This window comes from Hippopotamus amphibius, chromosome 6 (assembly GCF_030028045.1).
Source record: "Hippopotamus amphibius kiboko isolate mHipAmp2 chromosome 6, mHipAmp2.hap2, whole genome shotgun sequence".
Classification (NCBI taxonomy): Eukaryota; Metazoa; Chordata; class Mammalia; order Artiodactyla; family Hippopotamidae; genus Hippopotamus; species Hippopotamus amphibius.
The window spans coordinates 166,520,825-166,545,566 of NC_080191.1; the positions used below are offsets into that span (position 1 = coordinate 166,520,825).

Below are 24,742 nucleotides of genomic sequence, written 5' to 3' on the forward strand. Positions count from 1 at the left end.
TACTCAAGTGATTTATGTAATTTTTGTTTTTTTCTACTTTTCCTTCTATAGCCACGGCAATGCATGAAGAGAAATGAAGAAGTATGTAAAGAACACAGATTGAAAATGACCAACTGGGTAGGTGCAAAAATAAAACTATTTCTGATCTACCCAATAAAGAGGCTACTGGGAAAGACAATCTTGTGTAATAGAAAGAACACTGGAATTAAAGTCAAAAGCTGAGGGGCAAAAAGAAACTGAAAGCTATTGAACACTTACCACGTTCCAGGCAAAGGGTTAGTACCCTTCTATACTTTATTGTCTTCCATAAGGTTGACACTAAACTGCCTGGTACTCCCTTATCTCTAAACACTGCAGATACTTGTAGTAGCTACTTACAGGGCATCACAGAATTCTGTAACAATAACATGAATAACAATGATATGAATATGAAAAGGGGCAAATGTTAGCAGGAATCTGCACTGTTTGGGAAAGAACATAGGGAAAGGTCCAGAGCATTCCTGTCTCAGACGTAGGTGATTGTACTGCAAATTCAAGCATCAAAATCAGATCCCATTATCATCAGTGAATCGGAACGTGTCCTGGCATGCTTGCCTGTGGGAAAGCCCTACAGAGAAGCTGGTGAATATTTTATGATGATATCTCAGAGGAAGAACTCGAATGACACCTCATAGTTGGTCCTTCTGTGATTTCACAGACCAGATGTGACAAGTGTAAGACCAGTTAGGAGTTAGTTATTCAGAAGCTTCGAATTTTAAGGTGCTGTAAGTATATCTAAACATTTTGCTGGACGATTAGACATCCAAGTATGCCTTTTTTTTTTAGGTTTGGAAAAGGAAAATGACTTATTGATAAAACTAATTCAGAAAGCATAGTTCTGCTTGAAGAATCTTTGATAAATTTTTAAAAATAGATTTTATTTTGTCTTACTTCATTCTTTCAATAAATTAGGATCCTTATTTTCACTAAGTAACAAAACAGAAATGGAATGACTTTAAAGTTTGATTGTAGCTACTCTAAATTACTTTAAGTAATTAAAAGTGCATAAAATATGTGTTTATGAAAATAAGCAAAGACAAAAACAATCTAAATCAGTGTCATGGAATCTCAACTACAGAAAAGGAATTGTTATATTGGAAGGTGTCAGGATTTATACTGCATTTTACTTAAAATATGTGAAGCAATAGATGTTTTGCTTGTTTGGTTTTTGTCAGTGAAATACAATGACATGCCAGATATTGTGCTAGATTTTGTGGGCTTACAATTAGAAATCACATAATAAAAACATTCAGTATATTAATGGAAATATATGACTTACAAATACATAATTTCAATACAGCGATAACTGGAATGACTTCGGAGATAAAGGGAGTATAGAAGGACAAACAAAAATTTTAAAATTAATACCATTTGTTTTTTAATCAAAGTCTTCATAACTTTATTTATGTTTTTCATAGATTTTACCTTTCTGAAAGCAACTCGCTATATGTTGCCAAACTGAAATACTGTAAGTAAATAGTCAAGTTTGGAAAATATATTTTTAAAATTCAATTTTTAAAAAAAATTAAACCTATGAAAAAGAAGAAAAAAATAAGTAAAAACTTTTATTCCTATCTTAGGAAATACAAAGCAGGGTCAAATTTTTTTCATTTATTTCCTGATACTGATGTCTGCGGTACCCAATCATTGAAAAAGGAAGTCTGAAAATGAGAAGGAAACAAAGCCAATCAAGAAAAAAAAAAAAAAAGAAGAAGAAGGCAATCATAATGAGACAGGATTGAATGGCTAACAAATGTGAAAAGACTGAATTTAACAAAATCTAGTCCACAGTTTTCCCCTGAAATCCGAGACCATCTGGACTGACCATTTCCTCAGGGGGAAAGTTGGGAACCACTTACGTGTATTTTAATGCTATGCCTTCAGCCTGAGCACTTCTAATTCTAGATTTTAAAAAGGCAACTGAGCAGTCCTAGGGCTTAGTATTCATTGATTTCATAAAGTAAAAAGAAGCAAAAAACAAAACTTTAGATCAATTCTACTTTATTTTGATTCTAACTAAAATCAATGTTAAATCTTTACTTCATACAAAAGATTCATAAATAGGCATTCTCCTAAAAGTGTACTTTAAAAAAAAAAGTGTACTAAGTATAAGCTCCACCTTTCAAAATGCATTATTTCTATGACAGGTTAAAAACCAGGGGTGTCAGGTACAAGCTACAATGAACTACATGATGGCAGAAAATTCAACCCAAGGAACAAATGATGAAATAAATATTACATGTCTGATTAAAAGCATCACCCATAATATCTGGGCAACAAAAAGAACTACCTACACTTAAATATCTTATTCTAAGGTTCTCATTTCAATTTTAAGTATTTAACCTAAACCAGGACGGGTGCGAGGGTTACCCAGGTGTATAAAGAAAGAGCTCTCACAGGCTGACTCATAATCATTGACTTGGTTCCCCTCAGTTTATGAAAAACACTCAAATGTCCATGAGTTTTCCTTCCATAGAACACATTCAAATTGACCGCTCAGAATGCAAGCTGAGTGGAAAATGTCAAAATGGAGGGATGGGGGAGAGGCTTTTGTGCTGTGTACTTTTGAGCATCAGTAACTGCTGGGAAATGCAGCCATACAGTTTCCCATCTCTGTTCCTTTGTTCATGTGCTTATTACCCACATTTACTCCTATGGAAATCTGTTTAATGTTCCTGGCCTGGCTCAAATGCCACACTCAAAGTACGGGGGCTGTGGATAAATGCACTAAGAGGAAGATAAAGAGATCGACAAACAAAATCTCAGCAAATCACAGTGATGTTCAGACCATTTAAAGGTGCTTTTGTAAGCAACTGGGAAACCTGACAAAAATTTTTACGGGGAAGTAATGTAATATTAAGCATGTTTTTTTTCAAAAATTCTGTGCAAAGACTGATTAAGGATTCAAGAAAAGGGAGCCTGAGACTTCACAACATTCAGGTTAATAAATAGGTATTCTCTTAAAATTATATTAAGTATAAGATCAACCTTGCAAAACGCATAAGAACTTCAGGTTATAACAAAACCCCCTAAATCTTGGCAGTGACAAGAGAGATGGAAAAAAGATAATATGGAACAAAGTTTATCAGTTTATCTGATGTTAGTAACTGCACCTGCTTCATCTTACTTTCCCTTATAGTTCCCAGAAAGTCCTCTCTTAGCGCCTAATGAATAAATGAAGGTTAAAAAAAAAAAAAAAACAAAAAAAAAAAACCCAGCTTTGCAGAGATCAGATCAATGAGGTTGGTCCCAACTTGGCAGACAAGAAGCTTGGCATCAGGAAAACACCAAAATTTGCTAAGTGCACACTTGTTATAAAGAGTGTCATTCACTGAGATGGGAAACTCGAGATGCAAAGCAGACTGAGATCTGGGGGATGAAAACAATTAGATTCAAGATGAAGCAGGCTGCATCTGAGTGAGCAGTGGAACCCCATGGAAGTAAACAGCATCTCATTGGAAATTTGGATGAGGAGCTCAGATGTCAAACTGTGAGTCAGAAATATAGAGGAGACAGGTGAAATCAATAAAGGTGAGGTTCATCCAAGGAGAAACCATAGCAGAGAAAGGAGAAAAAACAACATCCAAAAAACCCCCCAAAAATCCCCAAAACCCCCCAAAACAGGAATACCTCTATTAAGGACGTCATTCAGCAAACACTGATCTGCACCAAGATAGCCCTGGTCTCATGGACCCTGTGTCAACAGGTTCAAAGTCTAGCAGAAGAACAAAAACTATAAAAACAACTTTAAGAAAGTGTTAATGTCTCTACAGAGGATATGGGTGCATAAAGGAGAAGATGGAGAATTTTACCTGGGAAATAGGCCTGAATGATGAATGGGGGCTTGCATGAGCTCAAGGAGACGCAAAAGAGCCACTGTCTTGGGACTCATAAAATGTGTATCTCTTCATTACACTGGTGCACAGACTGTAATACTGAAATTGTGAACCAGATATGCTCAGAACTCTTAAAACTAGACACAATAAGGCCTTCAAGCATATAGCTTACATGCTGGGAGAGCTACCCATGAAAGTGTCTGAATCAATTCAGATGAGGTCTAGACCAACTGGAGACTTAATTTAGAATGCAGGCAAAAACCACTTATGAAAATCCTAAGAGTTTGGTTAACATTAAAAAATAATAAAATCCCTACTGTGAAATTATAAAGTTCTTTTCTCAAAGCACACTATCAACAGCAGTTGCAAGAACAGTTAACTAAATATTACTGTGCAGAGGGATAAAGTGACCTCCTAAAGCCATCAAAGAATTCTAATCTAGACTGAGGGTATTTTACTCTGGGTTTATCAGACCAAACCTGGATTATAATGTTGATTCCAAGCAACATCCTCTACAATCATATTGATAAATAGAAGCTTGTCCAGAGGCAGGTAATCAGGTTTATCAGCACACCTACTATATGTCATGCAATTTTTGGTGCTATAAATCCTAAAAGTGACCTTGTGTTAGACTTCAAATTCAAGGAACAGGCCAAGCTCATTTTTGGTAAAATAACATGATCAATGGTTCAAAAGATAAAACTGAATTTCCTTGTGTATACTGCAACCATACTGCACAGAGAAAGAATTGGGAAAAACTAAAGAAGAAAAAAGTCAAACACCAATAATACCTATGAGAATAGATGAGATGGGTGACATACATAAATGAAACTCACAGAAATGCTGAAATCTCATTTTAGGCAATATTTTAATTATACCCTTCTTTTCTAAATCTTATACTTTTACCACTAATGAGCACAATTAAGTTTCACCAACTGTCCATAAAGTAACTGTGAAGATTGCTGAGAGTATGTCAAGTCTGACATTCAATAAATGTTGGTTTCTTCCTTAGTCGATGAAGTCGTAGTAGAAACATATCAAAAAGGTATGTCTTAAATTCTGAGGAATCTAAAAACTTGATAATTAAGGCATGACTTTTCTCTCTACTATCATTCCATTTCCATTGCTTAATTTAAAACTGTCATGGAAAATGATGTTTCACATTAGCTAATTCAGAAATCCATCTTCAACTTTCACTCGGTATCACATAGTCCCTTTTCCTGTCTGTTTTTTATTGTTTTCTCTTTGAGGTTGCACTAGCAAATAAATAAATGTCATCTACATTAGAACAAAATCTAGTTCCACCATCTTATTGAATCCCTTCAGTGCTGAAGTCCAAACGTAAATAACAGTCCGTCCTTGAATGCCCAATGAAATGCAAAAACTAAAATAATACAAAGAAAATTCAGAAACACAATTTGTGTTCAATTAAATTGGTAGATCTAAATATAAAGAATGTGGAGGAGAACAAGTACACAAAAATATATGTATTATATTTTTTGCTACTCCCTCAGATAAATGTCAAATCTTCTAGAATTTCATGCCCAACATATAATTAAGCTATTTTCTTATATCTGACATACAGATATCTTGGAATCCAACAACCTATTCCCTGTAAGTATTAACACCAGAAATACACGTCAAGAATGATAAAGCTGAACAGGGTCTCAGAAACCATTCGATATAACCCCTTTATTCTGAAAATGAGGAAACTAAGCTGAAGAGAAGAAAAAAAACCTTTCCCAAGGTCAAAAAGTCCAAAGTTATTTTTATGATACTGTTACCTTCAACTAAATCAGAGGTCTCTTTTATTCATATCTTCTTAAGAAAAAGGCTGGGTTTCAAACCAAGCAAAACAATAAATACAGAGGACTGCAGTGTACACAGAAGACTTACTTAATGCTGCTATCAATAGCTTTAAGAGTAAGAGAAGAAGAAAGAAGAAAAGCCAATGAGGTAATAAAGAGTTGACAGAAAGAAGCTTTTTCATTAGACCCAATCAATACTGTATTCCCCCATCACTTAGAGCTTCACCAAGGAAAGTGAAACCACAGTGAATATGGTCCCTCAAGAGTATTTAACACTAAAGTGGCTTGTTGGTCCCAACTATAAATGTAAGGACCAGCCATGACTAACTTGACATCAATGGCAAAGGTTGTTTCTCATTAACCCAATGTTAAGAAACCGAAGCTAGTCAAAATAGAAATGGACCCTTTTCCAAACTGGCTAAGCCACCCACTTCCCCTCCATATCTGGAGCAAAGAGATAAATTAGTATAAAGATGCTCTCTCTTTTAGCATTTCCATAGAAACTCCCCCTTTATAAGTAGTTATTCTGGTGAGAAAAAGGAAAGTATATACTGAATGAAACAACGATAGCACTTGGGAGTTGGACTGGGGAGGAAGGGAAGACATAAGTGCTAAGTATTTATCTAACAGCTATACACCAAATGAAAATAGATTAATGATACTTTTGTATTTTAATATTGAACAAAAGGAAATTTACATTAGCCTAAAATACGAATTCCCTTTCTTGCTCAGCATTTTCACATTTGTGCAGAAATTCCCTCGAAACCTGACTAGTACGGATGCCATGAGCACACCAGTCACCAACAGAATTCATTTCGTTTGGATGAGCTATTTCTGACCACCTACTATGGAGAGAGCATTGAAATGAGAGTGCTCTTTTCCTACAGGAACTCACACCCCAAAGGCAGAGGCAAGTACTTACACAGTAATTATAAGACAAGACAGACTGAACTACAGACGACAATACAGGTACAAAGCCAAGTGAAGCCTGGGGCAGGCAGTGACTCATTCTACCTGGAAGGATCTGAGAAGACCTGGCAGAAGAGATAGGAGTTGCGCTGGACTGCAGCAGGGTGGGAAAATGAGGGGCTCTGTCTGGGTAAGGGAAAGACAGGTGTAGAAGTTAATAGCATCCCTTGCGGGAAAAACAACTATAAACTATGGAACTGAAATGGACAGATGCTATCAATGTTCTATGTATGCCAGCAAGGCTGGGGTTGGCTAGAGCACTGTGGGAGGAGAGGCAGAGAAAGAACCTTGATTACCCAGCATATTCCTGTTGATAATACACGTAATCAAATAGCAAGCTCTCAGCCAGGTCCTGAGCCCACGTGCATTTTTAAAAGACAGGTTGTAGCCAATTTTTTTTTTACACGAAGGAATTATTATTTTTCTTGAAATTTAGACATTAAAGGAGAAACTGTCCAGAAGAACACAGCAAAACTACAACTTGGAACAGTAATGCAAATCTGGCCAGAGTTAACAAATCTTAATTATAGATTGCCCTATAGGAAAAGAACAGGTACTTCCTCATTATTGCTCCATAGCCCATTCCCGAGCACATGACACAAAAGCTCTTCAATAGGTGTCTGGCAATAGAACTTGACTATAGATATTTAAAAGCAACTACCCACATTTAAATTGCTCAAAACAAAGAACAGTTGGATAATCTTGCTGCCATCAACCGGCAATGTCCCACAGGAGACAGCGATGGTGTAGCCGTAAGGCATAGGCTTACGTTTACAGGCTCAGCTTCTGTGTTTGCTCTGCCTTTCATAGTTATGTGAGCTAATTTACCCCTTCAGAGGCTCACTTCCCTCCCCCATAAGGTGGGTGATGGTAATGAGTGCTGATGTTGCCTAATGCAAACCCAAGAACACTTTCAAGTCATATACCCCATTAGGTGGATCTCCCAAGGCTGATGTCACGGTTACTCATCCTCAAGGGCAGATGTGTAACAGCACGAGACAAAAGCTTCAGACCGAATGTGGCTGCACAGCATGATAAGGAGAACAGGCAGAACTGTGCTTTAGGTGAAAGGAACGGGAGCTAAGGATTCTCCATCTTCAGGTTCCCAACCAAGATGGTGGTCCCATCAGCAGAACCCGAATGAGTGGAGCTCAAACTCAAGAAGCCATACAGGGACCCAGAAATGCAGCCCAGCAAAACCCCAAAGCAGGGAATTACATGGACACACTAGGGAAAGCATGATTTCAGAGTGCGTTTCCTTCCTAGTGCTGCTTTTTTTTCATGACCTGTAGGTGGAGAGGGAGGAGCAGGCAGACGTCTCAGGATACCACAACTTCAAGATGCTACCAACTATTGACACTTTCCTGAGCCAAAGCTACGGAGAAGGGCCCTGGGGCCTATCGGGGAAGACAGGTTCAGCAAGGAGGCACACAGGAACCCTCGCCACCATTCTGAAGGGAAAGTAAATTTTCAACCTCTCAGATCAGTATCCCACCAGCGGACTGCAGAGGAAACCTGGGTCTCTATCAACGTGACTTCCTTTCTAGAATTCTGACCTTCTGAACCATCACCTCATTGCCACTTATGCTTCACTTCATGGCTACACCCTGGTCGCAAAAACGCACTGCAGTCCTCCTGGAAGTAATAAAGCATGGCAATAACGCAGCTTTAACGCTGTCCATCATAAGCACCTTGGGCTTCCGTGGAATTTGAGATTCTTATTTTTCATCATTGTTTTATTAATCACAGACACTAACCAATCTTTCCTTTTCTAGCCTCTTTAGGTGATTTTGGGTGGATATCTGATCTTAAAGTCTTCTCCCCAACATAATACTACATATGGTATAGATAATATGTGCACAGCTCAGCTAGAGTTATTTACCTAAAACAGAATCTGACACTTCTTCTACCCAGGGATTTTGACTCTGGATCCCTACTTTTGGTACTTATTTAAATTTTGCCCCCGTTCTTAATTATTTGAGAAGTATTATGTGATTCTAGGGCACTGTGAAGGTGATCTGGGTCACCTTTTGAATTCCTCAAATTAAAATAAAACATTTAAAGTCACCAGTAACAATACAAAACACATCTTCAGGAAATTTTTATTTTTTCTTTTTATAATAATTTATACAAGCTCACAGATTTTCTCTCCCGAATCTCATTCACACTTCATTTTAATCCCCCTTTCTACCTTAGGTTTAAAAATGTCTAAAACACTGCAGTACACTGGATTTAATTCCTAATTTTTTAAGGCCTAAGTTGGATTCGAAAGAAACAGAGACTGATATTTTAGGCAAAGAGATGTTTACTAGCACATTTCAGGTAATTAAACCATGGGATGTAGTCAGGAACATTCTAAACAGCACACTAGGAAAATAGTTTTTATATTTCCTGTGTAAGTAGGAAGCAGGGAGCAGATGAATATTTCATGTCACAGGTCATGAGTGTTCCTCCTGGGAGGAGGGGAGCTGTATTTAATGACTTTTCACGCTAAAAAGGCCCTTAGATATCCTTTAATATAGTACTATTGTTTTGCAAAGAAAGACACTGAGGCCCATTTCCGATGCTGGCAGAGTGGAAAGAAAAGTTGACTAGGAAAAACAAACCTGAGTTCAAACCCAGAAGCTACTTCTAACTAGTCTCCTGAACTTGAGAAGCCCCAGGCTTGCTACACCTCAGCAACCTTATGTGAGAAAAGGAGGCACTAACTTCAGAATCCCTCTTCCTCTGTGGCTTGCTGTAAAGGTAAGGTTCATCGAGTCGGTGTGTCAGTTACTCACTTATTCAACAGTGATCAAAGAACGGCAGTGACACAGGCAAGATGCTAGTGCTGAGAATCTAGTGATGAACAGGGCACGGTCCTGCCCTTAGGAACTCCCCTGCTGGTCAGGAAGATGAAGCACACAGACATATCACATAACGCGGCTCAGATTTCAGACACCGTTAAACAGTGGAGTGATTCAGCCATAAGCAAAAGGAAGGGAATCATCCTTACAATGACAATTAGTGTGCGCGTTTTCCAGGCATCATAAATGTATTCTAAAGGCATTAGCGAATAAAATAACTGTTTTTTGTTTCAAGGCCACAAGGTGTGAAGTGATGAGACTCGGACAGGTTGGTTGGCATTCAACCTTGGCTGCAGATTAGAATCTCCTTGGAGGTTAAAAACAAACAAGCAAAACCGATGACTGGCGTCTGGGCCCCAGAGTAGATACAAGAAATCAGATTTTCTGGTTGCATGGCGTTAGCACATTATAAAAACTCACAGGTGATTTCATTTGCATAATCTCTAAGCTCTAATGTTTTGTGATTCGACTACAGATTCCATTTGTCCCATGTCATTCTTTTCTAGGAAACTAGGTTTGGTCTTAGACCTTAGGGTTTCTCTAATGACCTCTGAAGTCATTAAGAAAAGGCTGTACACACTTAAACTCCAGTGAAGAGACATTAACAGAAGTATGATTAGAAGCAGGGAGCCTGGGGGTGTGTAAGTTCCACAAACTAATCAAATGACTAACAACAGGTGGACAAATAAGGATGTCACAAAGTTTGCCAAAGTCACTTGACTATGCAAAGACCACTGAACTTGGCCCAAACTCATATATGAAAGCCATGTAGGTGCCACACGTATAAAAGCCATACTCAGAATACATTTACGACTGAACTAGGTCAAGTGTCTTTAAAAGTTTCTTAGACACCAAATATTTTGTTTCAATTTTAAAGGACTAGAAAAACTATTAAGGTTTTCTACTTTCCTTAATATTTTTCTCTGCCTAAAACATATTTGCGTATAGGATTACCCTTACAAGGTAGTAGCTGTAGATCAATGGAGGAGGAGAAGTTCTCTACAGAGAATTTATTTTTTCAAGAATAAAGCAGATAGCCTTACATAGCAGGGTTAGGATCTTCATCATAGTATAAAACTATTAACCAATAAATAATACCATTACCCAATTTTTCACCTCAGCATTCCACAGTGTTTTATAGTTTGGGAACGATACATATTATCTTTATTTGACACATACCAACCCTGCTTCTCCCCTAGTTTTCCTCCATCTCAGCAAAGTCATCACTTACTATTGACTTGTTTAGCCAGGAATCATCCAGGCACCTTACACTCTCTTGACTCACACCTGCTTATTAGCAGCCTCAGCTCATTCTACCTCCACCTCCTCTTTTCATATCCATGACCACAGCCATGATGTTCCAAGGCAACAGTATCTACACCCTAGACCAGTGGTTTTCAAACTTGTGGCTCTCAGGACCCTTTTACACTCCTAAAAATTATTGAAAACCCCAAAGAGCTTTTGCGTATTTGGTCTATATCTTTCAATATTTACCATGTTTAGAAATTATGACAAAATTTTTCAAATATTTATTAAAAATAGCAGTAAGCCCATCAAATATTAACATAAATAGGTGTCAATGAAACACACCTATATTGCTCAAAATAAAAAAAAATGAGTGAAAAAGCAGTCTATGTGCTTTCAAATTGCTTAATGTCTGCCTGAAGAGAAATCAGCTGGATTCTCATTTAATGTCTTATGAGATGTTGTGGCTTATGTCTAAAGATAACCTGGCCTTACACTGATACATGGTTTAAAAGAGAGGAAAATTTTAATAGGCTTTTCAGGTGATTTTGGATATATCATATGGTCTCAGGAAAATTCCACTGGACACCTGTGACAGAATGAGTAAAAACAGATGAATAATTAGTATTATTAGGAAATATCATAATGAAAAGAGTTTTAACCTGTGGACCCACTGAAGGTCTCCAAGGACACTCCAGGGCCTGTGCACCACACTTTGAGAACTGCCAGCCCAGACTGCCTCTCTTTATGATCCCTCAGTTTCCCCTCTGGCTCCCCTACAATCTGCTCTCCTCTCCAAAGCCAGAGTGTCCACTTAAACACGCAAGTCACGTTATATCACCTCCTATTTCTGACTCTCTTTGGATCCTAGATTAAAATATGAAATCTCTCCGAGGGTTTCCAAGACCCTGAACAACTCAGCCTTGCCAAGGCTTCCAGCATCACCTAGACCCCATGCTCCCATCACTCCAGCTACACTTCAATTTCTTCAAAAGCACCGAACTCCCTCTCGCCTCAATCTCATACAAGCTGCTCTCCTCTGCCTTGAACATTCTTCTGTCCCTCTCTGCCCGCCTCATCCTTCAGAACTCAGCTTAAATGAGTCTTCCTCAGAGAGATGTTTCCTGACCAAATGCTAGAGATAGTATTTTCACTTTACAAACCAGCAAACAGAGGCTCAAAGATATTAAGAAATTTGCCTAGGGACTTCCCTGGTGGCTCAGTGGATAACAGTGCATGCTCCCAATGCAGGGAGTCAGGGTTTGATCCCTGGTCAGGGAACTAGATCCTGCATGCATGCTGCAACTAACAGTTCACATGCCACAACCAAGGAGCCCACCTGCTGCAACTAAGGATCCCACATTGCCACAACTAAGGCTCCCTGGAGCCGCAAGTAAGGAGCCTGCCTGCCTCAACTAAGAAGCCCATGTGCTGCAACAAAGGAGCCCGCCTGCCGCAACTATGACCTGATACAACCTAAAAATAAACAAACAAATAAATATAAATAAATAACTTGCCTAATGTTCTCACAAATAATATCTTCAGAATTTGGATTCAGATCCCACACCAACGTCCATGTACTTAATCACTCTGCTACACGGTCCCTTAAATAATAACTGTAAAAAAATTTAAAAATTAAGAAAATAATTTTTTTTAAAGGCTAAATCCTACAGGGCTCACCTGACCTTGTTATTAACCTCTTTACATTTGAAAACATCTGGAGCAATTGTTTATGTTTATAGTCAAGAAAGTCTTCCCCTCTGGACCCAAGTCTCCCAGCGGGTCCTTAGGTGCCCCAGGGGGCACCCCTGACATCTCCAATGCTCCTGCAGGCAGACACGGACATCCCAGCCAGGAGGCTGGGAGCAGCACATGACAACATAGCCACAGACTGCTTCTTCAGTACTGGCCTGCAGACCTCCACCAGCCTTCCCACATTATTCCTCCTCCGTACTAGCGCTCCTCCCTGGGGGCGCCAGATCACACCCAGAGCAAAGGCACAAGACCCTCCGCGTTTCCCTGAGCTCTTCATCGGATTCCCCCCAGCTGGAGTGTCCCAGCTTCGAATCACATTGAGTTCAGATTCAGCCTTCTTAGCTCAAGGTGGTGGGAGACAAAGACAGATGATCTACAGGGTGGGGGCTGGGGAGTCCAGGAACACTTTAGCCACTTCCTGACTCCATGAACCTGAACAAGTCTGTCTGCTACTTTGAAGCTTAGCTTTCTTATTTCAAAGATGGGGCTAACTATGTCAGTGGACTGCTATGAAGAATAAATGGGGCAGAAGTTATGAAGCAACTCTGCAAATCCTGAAGTTATACAGTCAAGGAAGTTATTATTAAAAGCTATCATTATGTACGATTAATTTATAGATATTTTGCAGCTAAGGCTCCTCCCTCTCACAGATGCTTAGAAAGTGGCCTCATAATCAGAGCCTTTTATTTTTTTGAACTTTCAATTTTTCAAATTTTTATTGGAGTATAGGTGCTTTACAATGTTGTATCAGTTCTGCTGTTCAGCCAAGTGAATCAGTTATATGCATATATATCAATATATCCCCTCTTCTTTGGATTTCCTTCGCATTTAGGTCACCACAGAGCACTGAGCGGAGTTCTCTGTGCTATACTGTAGGTTCTCATGAGTTTATCTATTTTATACATAGTAGTGTATATGTCACTCCCAATCTCCCAATTCATCCGGCCCCTCCTTCCCCCTGGTAGCCATACATCCGTTCTCCATGTCTGTGTCTCTATTTCTGTCAGAGCCCTTTAGATGTGGTGCATTTCTCTTTGGACGACAAGTAGAGCTCTGTAGCTTGATGGGTAGGCCATCAGATAGAATCCAAAATGCAGTATATTAACTCGGTCTCCTATGTCTAATGAGGCTGTTTATGAGAGTCCTCATTAAATCTATAATAATTCTAGAAAGAAGTCACAGCGAATACACATTATGACAAAGTACTCAAAAAAGAGACATGAAAAAACTAATCACTATCAAAATTTTCAAACCGAATCAACGCTATAATATCTATGCAAGAATATGCTCTCAACAAGAATAAAAGCAATGTAGATTTTTACTCGTAAGCCCAGTACTTATATAATTGTATGAGACAAAGCTTTGTTTCTAAAGATCTTCCAAAATATTCCTATTGCTTCCACATATACAGACTGCCTCATTTCCTGCCAATTGTTTTTCTAATTCTGTTCAAGAATATCAACTTCATTAGAACTTTAAAGACTTAATCCTGAGTTATGGCTTGATGAGATCTCTGTGGGATGAAAGAAATCAAGAGGTCACAGTACCTGCGATTTAAAAATGTTCTTACAATGGAAACATAATTTGTTGATGAGAACACACTGCTGTAGAGAAAACAGGATTAAAAAAAACACATACAAAATATCAGTTTAAACCGAAGGGTGGGTTTCTAAAGAGAAAAGCCTGGCTTTCTTTAACAGACATCAAGCCAAATATCATTTAATTAGGCTCATTTTGTAGTTCAGATATGAGTCATACTTTTAAAGGAGAAAATACAATAAAACTACTTGCTATAAATGTAAAGTATCACCTGTCATGTGAATGTATTCTTGATCTATATATTGACCAGAATTATTTCAATTTATAAAACTCTAATTTATATTCCATGATTAAGCATTTCTCCTTTGTCAGTTTTCTTCTTGAAATTTCTATTTTCTGTGATGCTTCCTTCATCAACATCAAAAGATATATTTGATAGTAAAATATTGAATGATTATGCTATTAAATACTATACATCTACCAAAACAAGTTGGAAAAATACTAAAACATTTTGAGTAACCACAATTTTTATAACAGAAACAAGGACTCAGAAATAAGCAGAAACAAGGACTCAGGAAAATAAGATAAATGAAAATCAGCAAAATTTAGTAAAATTATAATCACTTCTTTGATTTATTTTATCTAGTCAGTATAAAAATACTATGTCATTCTTTAAAAGGGAGGTAATGTAAAACCAAAAACTTAAGTTATGAAAAATAACGTTTTTTTAGGTTAGGAATTTTCTTGATTACTGCTGTTTTTTTAATGCTCTGGTTTGAGGGAAGGAATTAAATTATACAGAAAAATAATAAAAACACAAAATCACTTAAAATACAGATTTAGGCTTATCTAACTGCTCTGTACTTTCCAGAGAGGCTCTCATCTGAAAACTCAAAGAGTGATACTGAATGACCTCCAAGGTTCCTGGACGCTCCAACATTCAAAGATTCTATAAACACTTTTCCCTTCCTGAGGGTGAATGCTATCCATTACCTGCAGAAACTCCTGAGTCAAAACGTACATCACTCTGGAGTCAATCATCTGTACAGATGTTTCCATTCAAAAGTAAAACAAATGTTGGAAATGAATAAGTCATGTAATTCACGTGGATGTACTAATAGCTTGGATATGGCAAATTAAGCGCTATCAATAGTTAAGTGAATATTCCAGCAGGTCTGGCTCATACAGGCATTTTACATATAAATAATTACTCGGGCAGTAATGACCATAAGATCGTTCCTTTCTTTATTAGAAAGTCCACAAACAGAAATGTTCTAAAGGCTTTTATATGGTTCAGTGACCTTGGCCAATGTGCCAGTTCAAGGTCTCCATTTCATTTCCAAAGAACTACAACCCACACAGTGCCTAAGGGGCTAACTCTTCCTGCACTGTCTGTATATCCTCACTGTTGGATTTACTTCTATGATGCATGGTGCTATAGGATGGTCATTTTAGAACCCCAATTGCCTGACTTAGCCTATGTATCCTTCTACCTCCAGACATTATTCCTGTTCCAATTACAAAATAATAATAACAATCCTTAAAAATAAATTACAAAATTATTTCCATCCTTTGACAGAGGACACCCAATTCATCATACTACTTTTTTCTATGTTGTGATGTGAAGTGCACAGGCAAGAAGAATCAACTGGATGGTGGAGCTCTAGTCCCAATTTTACCATGATCTAGCCGTGCAATCTTGTATAAACTACCAACTTGCTCTGGCTCAAGGATTTCTCATCTAAGGAAGGATTCTGCTACACAATCCCAGGGTAAGCCATCACTGTGCTCCAGTAATGGCATCACAAAGCATCTGACACGCCCTATGGTCCTGGAACTGCGTGATGGGAGTTCTTACCCTGCCAGCTCTCCTGTTTTCATAATGCAATATCATGATTTTGAAATCTGAGACCATTACCATGTAATTTCAATATTCTCTCTGTGTTTTTGAAGTTTCAACATGATATGTATCAGAACTTAGTGAGCTAAGACAAGGACTGAGAGACACTCAATGTGTCAGCCCTGAAATCAGAAATACAACCGTAGCCTTTCCTATCCAATACCTGATTTAGCTTCACTGTCTCAGGCTCTCTCCCCTGGTGAGACTTGTCCATGGAACTTGTGTCTCGATGACAGAAATTCAGAGTGGAAATTCTTTACCAGAACAAATTATTCCACTTTACCATTTGTGACTCAGTTTGTAGTTCACAGGATATGGCTTAGAAGGGCTAGTGAGTTCAAGGATAACTCAAATATTAAGTGACCATAACATCAAAGTGCTTATAAAACACATTCTCTCAAATAGTTTTTCCTTTTGCTGTTTAGCAACTTTCTCCCAATCCAGCTAAAGAATCCTGTCTGGAATTGAGATGTGGAAGGTGCTCTCTCTCTATAAATAGGCTCATCCCCTACTATGTGAATCATAGTTGCTGACAGCAAATCAACAGATGAATTATTTGGCTTTATTAGTAACGATAACAGCACACTATCATCTTCCCCCAAAGCTCTGCTGCACCCTACACTCCCATTCTTCTAAGCTAAGCTGCGTAACAAACTGAAGTCCACGGTGGACAGATACATGCATGCTGCCCTTGCACCAGGCATGTCTTAACAGGTCCTGTCATCTCTCTGCCAGATTATTACCGTGACACTTAAGCTAAAGGAATTCACTAGTCATGATCCTCTTTGCCAAAAGGTACACTACGTAGATGAAAAAGAGGAAACAATTATGTGAACATTGAAAAAAACAATTAACTCAGCAATTCCCTCAAAGTCTCTATTTTCTAATGAGATGGTAAGGAAAAGGCCACAGGAAGCAATTTCCTTATGCAAAATTAAGCCATGCAAATCACTCATCTCCAAATCAACTTCCGCAAAGATCAGGTGAGTTTATCTTACCCATTCACAAAATCAGTCCAGCGAACATTCTGATGAGTTTGTAACTGAGAAGGCTGAGTAGGATCTATTCACAAACATCAGTATCCCAAGTAGAGTGCAAGAACATGCTTCAGAGACTGAGATATGTGTCACATGGAATTCTGAACCTTGAAGTTCCGTGCAGACCACATAAGCCCTGAGAGAAGATGGCCCCCAAATGATCCCCTGCACAACAATACAAGGGATTTTATTTTCCCCTAATATGAATTATTTACTGGGCAGGGAGAATGCTAGTATTTTGCATATATCTTCCCTTTATAAAATGAACAGGCCATATTAATTGAATATAAAATAATAGACTTTAGTAGCACCTGTCTTTGGATCATAATTATTTTTGTTTACTCCTGAAATTTACTATTTCACCAGCATCACGGAGTAAGAAAAAGAGCTCACCATGGAGTGAATAACGTCATGAAAATTCAATGGAAAAATGAGATGAGACGGCTTCTTCACAAGGCTTAATCCCAAATTTCTAAATTAATTCTAAGCGCCACTTGTCCAGACTTTCCAAGTGTTTCCTTCACCCAATGACCCTAGCCCATGACTTCATTCTTGGAACCCAGGAGGACATCATAGTCAGAGCTGCAAAGATGCTAACCTAAACCAGTCCACTGATCACATAGCAAGCTTTCTCTCTAGACAGTATTTCCTTTCTGTTGTCCACAGTAAGGGTAGGTCATCTGCAGATTGCAAATGACCCTGAGGGCCACACCCAGAGGATCAATAAAGCCTGAAGCACAGACCTTGGAAATCCTGCTTCCATTTCCTCAAGGTAGCCTGGCTTGAATTGAAAATAATCACTCGCACATTTTGAGGTATCCAATTTGCCTTTGTAAACAGATACACATCAAAGATCAACCATTTGAGTTTAGGGCCAAAGAAGAGAATCAGCTTCTGAACAGCCTGGCCTAGAAGATCTCTGCTTAAGTCTAAAGTTTTCTTTACACTCCCTGAGGCCAAACGGCAGATACTGTGTTGTTCCCTTAATGTTCCAAAAGCAAGTGTGAGTGTGCGAAGGATGGAAGTAATAGGACAGAAAAGTTAATGAGCAGAGCCATTGGAAACAATGAGAGTAGCGAGCGGGAGGAAGAGAAGAGGAAAAGGAGATCTGTGTAAAAGGAAATGAAAGGGCATCATCATTATTTCAAAAAATGGGGGGGTAAGAAACTGTGCAGAATGTGAGACTGTGCAGAATGTGAGAGATTCGACATCATGTGTTGCTAGAGAAAGAGTTGGAAAAAGACAATAAATTTAAGTTCATCTGGTGTCTACTGTCTATTATGTGTTAAGAATTGTGCTAAGTGTTATGAGAGATATAGAAAGGAAAGTTTATTCATATTTAGGTCCTCAGTAGGCAGATTAAACACTGGATGGACAGACGGATGGATGGATGGATGGATGGATGGATGGATGGATGGATGGATGGATGGATGGAGAGATGGAGAATAAAGTGATCACTCCCCTCAAAAGGCTCTACAAGCTCTATGGGACCAGAAGCATCTATATATGTAACTCTCATCCTAGTAAAACCATGGTTTCATCAAGGTATGGTATAAAGTGTTCTCCTGAAAATGGGACAAGAAGCTATTAACTAACAGAGGGGGACTGAAAGATGTCTGAAAATCGTGGGAGAACGGGAGCCAGAATGGAAGAGGGGGAGCCTGGTTCTTCTTCCATGGATGCCCCCAGGTGCTTTGCAAAAGGGGAGGGGGGTGTTAGCCTCTAGGGAGGCCACCTTCCGGGCTTCTACTGACCTGGTCTCCGCCTCACTGGCCTCTTGCGGCCGCTGCAGAAGCGCACTTTGCTGAATACCCCGAGGACGTGCCTCTCGCACAGGGAGCGCCCGTCTTTGCTGGGGCTGGAACGGCGCTTGGAGGCCGACACCCGGTCGCTGTTGGACTCCCTCGCCTGTCGCTTCTGCCGGATCAAGGAGCTGGCTATCGCTGCAGCCATAGCTGCTCAGCGCGGGCCCCGGGCTCCACTGCGCCCTCGGGATCACGCTCCGCCGGGGCGAGGGCAGGACCTCGGCGGCCTGAAGGGACAGGGCAGGCGCGGGGAGGCAGTGCTAATGTTTGAGAAGGCTGCAGTACCGAAAACCCGGCGCCCACAAGGTTAGTCAGAGTCTGGGCAGTGGCGACAAAATGTGTGAAAATCCAGATGTAAACTTCCCCAACCGCTGGCGGCGGGGGCGGGGCGGTCCCAGGCCTTGCAGTTAACTAGCCTCTCGCGCCCCGAACTTGCACCCCAAGGCGATCCGCGTCCAAGGGGCAGTGGGGAGTTTGGTCACACTGCGTTCGGAGTACCAAGTGGAAAGGGAAGAAGGATGTCCAAAACAACAAGCCGTGCCCCTGCTGGAGAGGCGCAAGCGTTGTAAGGTGTCCAAAGTATACCTACACACACATACATATAAAACCCGTTTACAAAGCAGAGTCTGGACCGAGGCGGGCAGCGTGCCCCCGGTAGAAAATACTAAAAAGTGAATAAAACGTTCCTTTAGAAAACGAGCCACCAACCGCAAGAGAGGTGAGGAAGGCAGCGGTTTAACTCCCTGCGGCCCGCAGTTCTGGAGATTAGGAGGTCCGTCCCGGCCGGGTGAGGTCTACGGGATGCATTGCACCGGCTGCGGCTCTCCCGGGGCCCGCCGCCCGAGTTCTGGAATTCCGAGAGGCGCCAAGGGGGAGCGGTTAGCCGGAGTCGGGGTAGGGGCGCCGGGCGGGGGCAGCTGTGTCCAGCTGCGGCGAGCGCGACTCCCCGCCAGCAGCGCTGCGAAGAGAGCGGGAGGCGATGGAGGGGGGAGGGAGGGCGGGAGGGACGGGGAGGGCGGGCGGGAGGAAGAGAAGCAGGGAGGGAGATCCTCGAGGGCCAGGCACCCCTCCGGGAGAAACCCGCCAGAGGCGAGCGCCGCGGAGACGCGGGGTCCCGAGAGCGGGCGCTCTTTCTCTTTCCGCTTTCTTTCTGGCACCAGACGGGCACAGTTGGTGATTATTTAGGGAATCCTAAATCTGGAATGACTCAGTAGTTTAAATAAGCCCCCTCGAGAGGCAGCGATGCCGAGGTGTCCTCTCCAGCTCGGCGCCCACACGCCTGGCACTGGAGCTCCCCGCCAGGGTCCGCGCGGGGCCGCCGCACCGAGCCGCTCTCCGCACAGGCTCAGAGCGAGCGAGGGGAGGAGGGGGCGCCCCGGCGGGCTCGGGCTCGGGTCATCGCCGCGCTCCCCGGGCCCGGCAGTCGGCGGCTCCCAGGCGGCAGCTCAGATGGGGACGGCCGGCCGCACGCGAGGCCGATCCCTCAGTCCCGCGCGGCCCATCCCGGCCGAGGAAGGAAGGGAGCGGCGCGCTGCGAACACCCGCGCGGCGGCTGCGGTGGGGCGGGGGCTGGCCGCGGGCGACGGCGGCTCGCGGCGGCTGCGGCTCCGCTTCGGAGCTGCCCCCCGCGGTCTGGCGCCCGGGGCGCGAGCGGGGCCCCGGGGCCGGGGCGGGAGGCGGCCGCGCGCACCTCCGGGGCCCTCGGGGCCGGACGCGGACTCGGGGGCCGGGGCCGGGAAGCAGGGGCGGGCGGCCGCCAACTCGCCCAACTTGCCGCGCGGGTGGCCGCTCGGAGCCGCGGGCCGGCGGGGTGCCCTCCCCCGCCGCCGCCGCCGCCCCGGACCCCGGAGGGGGCGCTCGGGGCGGAGTCCCACTCGGGGGCTGAGGCTCCCGGGCGCCGCCGCCGCCGCCTAGCCGGCTCGCTCGCTCGCCCGGAGCGCTCGCTCCGCAGGCTCCTCCGGGCAGGGCCGACCGCCCCCGAGCCGGGGGGGTGGGAAGAAGAGCGGGCGGCCCCCGGAGTCCCTCGGGCGCGGCTCGCCCACCCGCGGAGAGCTGGGGCGCGCCCAGGCGGGGCCCGGCCGGGGGCCAGGCTCTCGGAGCGCACGGAAGCGCGGCGCGCTCGGCTCCTCCTGCCCGCCCCCGCGCCCTCGGCGCCCAGACTCTCCTCCCCGCTGCCGTCACCCCTCTCCCCCTTCTCCGTCTTCTGTCTCTCCCCTTTTCTCCTCTCTACGCAATCCTACGTGATTGAGGTTTGGATGAGAAATTCTCAGAGGCAGAGAGAAGGAACTGCAGCTCGGGTCGGCTCTGTCCCGTCCCTCCCCCAAGAGAAAGCACCACCAGCCCGTTAAAGGACCCCGGTGACAAAGAGGGGTTGGGGTGGGGGAGCTGAGAGAAAGCAGTCCGCCCCCCCTCCAGCACGCTGGAGCGCAACGCATTCTGTTTAGAAAGGAAGGGAGCGGACACTGGAGAAAGTAACAATGGCCTCTTGGGCCCTCGTGTTGGGCCCACCTTCCGCTCACTCTGGAACAGGAAAGTGTTTCCACATTCCAGGGACCCAGGTTTCTGGGTTCTATCCAGAACGCCGCAAAACCGCCTCAGTCTCTGAAACAAGGCACCAGGTGAGTGCCCTGCACGGAGTGGAGGACGGAGGTGGAGTGAGGGGGGGACTGTGGGCAAGGGCAGTCAACAAGCAGCTTTGGAGGGCAGTCAGGTCTCCGGGAGTGCTTGGGATGACAGCTGCATGCTATGGAAAACTCAGCAGAGGCGATACCATCACCCAGGTTAAAATGCAGCATGAAAATTTGGGGGAACAAAGGAGTTGTCATGCTAAGCTCTTGAAGTGGCTGCTAGTTACACTTAGCATCTCTCTTTAACCAGTCTTCAAATATCCCTAGTCCCTCCCTTTCAGAGACAGTTCGCTAAGCATCAAGGGTAGTGCCGAAAGACTTCATGGATGATTTCCAAGCAGAGACAGGTGTATGCTGGAAATACCCGAATAGTGAGCAAGGCAGGTGAAGGCCCTGGAAGCCACTGAGAATGGATGTGGGCACTGTAGAGGAATTCTCTAGATGGGGGCACAAACCTGGGGGCCTAGGAGAAGGAGAAGAGTCGAGTCCTGTGAGGTTGTTCAGAGCAAGCGCTGTGTTAAACAGCCCCACGGTGTCTGGGGGCCTGGACCTTTCCTGCTGCCCCTGGGCAGCACACAGCAGACAGGTTTATGGGGCAGACAGCTGGGAGGAGGATTTAATAGGCAAGGCGCCCCGAGAGGCGGGAATCCCAGCTGTCAATAGGAAGCACACATCCCCTGCAGCAGTGCAGTGTGCCTGAGTAAGGACAGTGAACTTGGGATTCTAACAATATGTAACAGACAGGGGGAAAAGACACACACGCGCGCGCCACACACACACAGGCACCCACACACAGACCTGTTCTCCAAAAGTGAAGCCAGCCAAATACATTTTCAAAAGTGCATCTGTATGTGGTAAGGGAAATGACTGAAAATCAATTGGTAACACTGTCAATTAGGGAAATGTTCACATGTCACAGATAAAAGTGCGTGTTTCCCTTCCTTGGCTACCACAAGACTTGTCTCATTCTTGAGGAAGGCAGGCACAAATAGTACTGGCTGGCTTTGGGGGCTCCTTGCCTTTTGCAGTTCAACACCCAAAAAGGAAAAGGTCAGCTGAGGTGAGGGATCAAGAGAAACGGGTGAGAGAAGGGTGTATAGTGAGGCGTGAGGCGTTGAGGAAATCGCTGCCAAACTCTGAGTCTTTTTCTCATCCTCAGAATGGGAATAATCATTCCCATCTACCTCACAGAATTGAATATGTATGTGCAAGCATTCTGAAAAGTGGAAAATGCCAAATGAGTAAAAGAGATGATGACAGTGTTTATTTTTTTAAGAAGATGCATGATATTCTTCTGCGATGCTTTTTTTAAATGTAGATTCCTGATGGTTTCTCAGAACGTGAAACAGAAATCTCTATGAGTAGAGCCTAGGAATTCTGAGTCTCTAACAAGTTCTTCACGTGTCAAAGTTTGAGAGATATATAGATATAGTTATATAGATATACATTTTTTAGATAATACATAATCCTAGAAGGGAAAAATAAACTCGGACTCTCAAAAATGTAACACACTTGGCTAGAACTACAGTCCTGTGCCCACCGCCACCCCACCCCCCAGAAAAAGCCTGGAAAGAGAATGTGTATCTTTGAGTGTGTTGATTTTTTTTTCTGTAGGTTTAGGAGCCATGAAGGTGTTTCAATGCAGAAGGTAACTAGTGTAGCAGCACAGGCTGGAAGAGGGTGATGGGGGAAGAGATGAAAAGCAGATAACAGTTGCTGTTTTTCAAGTTTTCTCTGTCTTGACATGACAGCATCGTTAGGCATTTAAGGAACAAAAGGAAAACAATAAATGCTAGCTTTCTGAAAGTGACATTTCACGTCTTTAGATCTCTGCTAAAAGGATATGGTGCTTTTGATTCAATTACACTACAAAGACTTTACTTCTTCCCTTGCAATCCTGCAGCTATTGTCAGGGCGCTTTTTAGCTATTGAGCCCTTTAAGTCATCATCAGCATCATTTACTTCATTTCTCCAATAAGAAGAAGAGGTAAATATAGGGAAATTTGAGAAGTTAGGTAGGACCTATGTACATGGCTGTTGAGATCAGAAGCAATACTCTAGTTAATTTTTTTATATTCAGAAATTCATTACTTTGCTACCTGGACCACTAAGTCTCATAAGTTTTCCTTCATGGTTACTAGGACATTTCCGATATCTTTGTATTTAGGGTCAAGAATGAGATTAAATCAACCTACCAATGATTTAATTAAACAGGTCATTTTGAAGGGCAATATCTCAGTGATAACAATACCTTGACTTTTTTTTTTTAGCCCTTTATTGGAATATAATTGCTTTACACTCTTGTACCAGCTTTTGAGCTACACCAAAGTGAATCAGCTGTATTTATACACATATCCCCATATCCCTTCCCTCCCGCGACTCCCTCCGGCTCTCCCTGTCCTGGCCCTCTAAGGCATCACCCATATCGAGTTGATCTCCCTTTGTTATACAGCAACTCCCCACTGGCTATCTGTTTTACAGTTGGTAGTGTATCTATGTCTATGCTACTCTCTCACTTCGTCCCAGCTTCTCCTTCACCCCCTGCCCCCCCAACCGCATGTCCTCCAGTCCATTCTCTGCATCTGCATCCTTATTCTTGCCCTTTCACTGGGTTCATCAGTACCTTTTTTTTTTTTAAGATTCCGTATATATGAGTTAGCATACAGTATTTGTTTTTCTCTTTTATGCTCTTTTTTTGAACAACTTGAGAATTTCCATTTACAAGTCTGAAGACATCATAGGTGGAAGCAGTTGAATTACTTGGAGAAAGTTGCCTGATACACATTGAAAGGATAATTATATTTATAGTTCTGACTTCTCTCCAAACAAATAAAACATGGACAGTCTTAATCATCTTTATATTTTTAAATCATCTCTGTATTTTAAAGGGAAAAAACACAGAATGTTGAATAGTCTTTCCCGTATTCATAGGCCAAGTCTTTCAACTCCTAAATCAAACTATTAGGACCACTGCAGTCATTCACTTGAAACCTTGAGTTGGGCAGAGGTTGCATCCAAGGCCCTGTTTCAGTTACCAAAGGGAGCTCTATATACCGCTACATTCTCCCTGCCCTCAACAAGCTTATAGTTCATACCATCATGATCTTATTTGGCTCTTGTCTTAATCACCCACTCACTGTACACTACTGGACAAGTTATTCAATCTCCAAACCACATCTGCAAAATACATCAATGGTGACACGAGCAGTACCTATCCAACTGGGCTGCTGCAAGGCTCAAAGAAGATGTGATAATAACGTAAAGTGTTACAGTGAGCACACTGTCATTAAAATACCCGTTTAAATCAAGGCCCTGCTGTAACATCCAGACTTCCCA

The 24,742-nt window shown here is 42.5% G+C and overlaps 1 protein-coding gene across 2 annotated transcripts in view; it reads right to left on the reverse strand.

Moving 5' to 3' along the window:
- Positions 1 to 24,742, reverse strand: part of FGF12 (fibroblast growth factor 12) — a 526,043-nt gene that overhangs the window by 216,253 nt on the left and 285,048 nt on the right. The window contains exon 1 of one of the 2 annotated variants that reach the window (XM_057739035.1): positions 18,729 to 19,359. The exons of the other annotated variant lie outside the window; for it this stretch is intronic. Coding sequence (XP_057595018.1) covers positions 18,729 to 18,927 — 199 coding nt within the window. The 5' untranslated portion in view covers positions 18,928 to 19,359. Of the gene's footprint in view, positions 1 to 18,728; positions 19,360 to 24,742 lie in introns of those variants that run through there. 2 annotated transcript variants of the gene reach the window in all.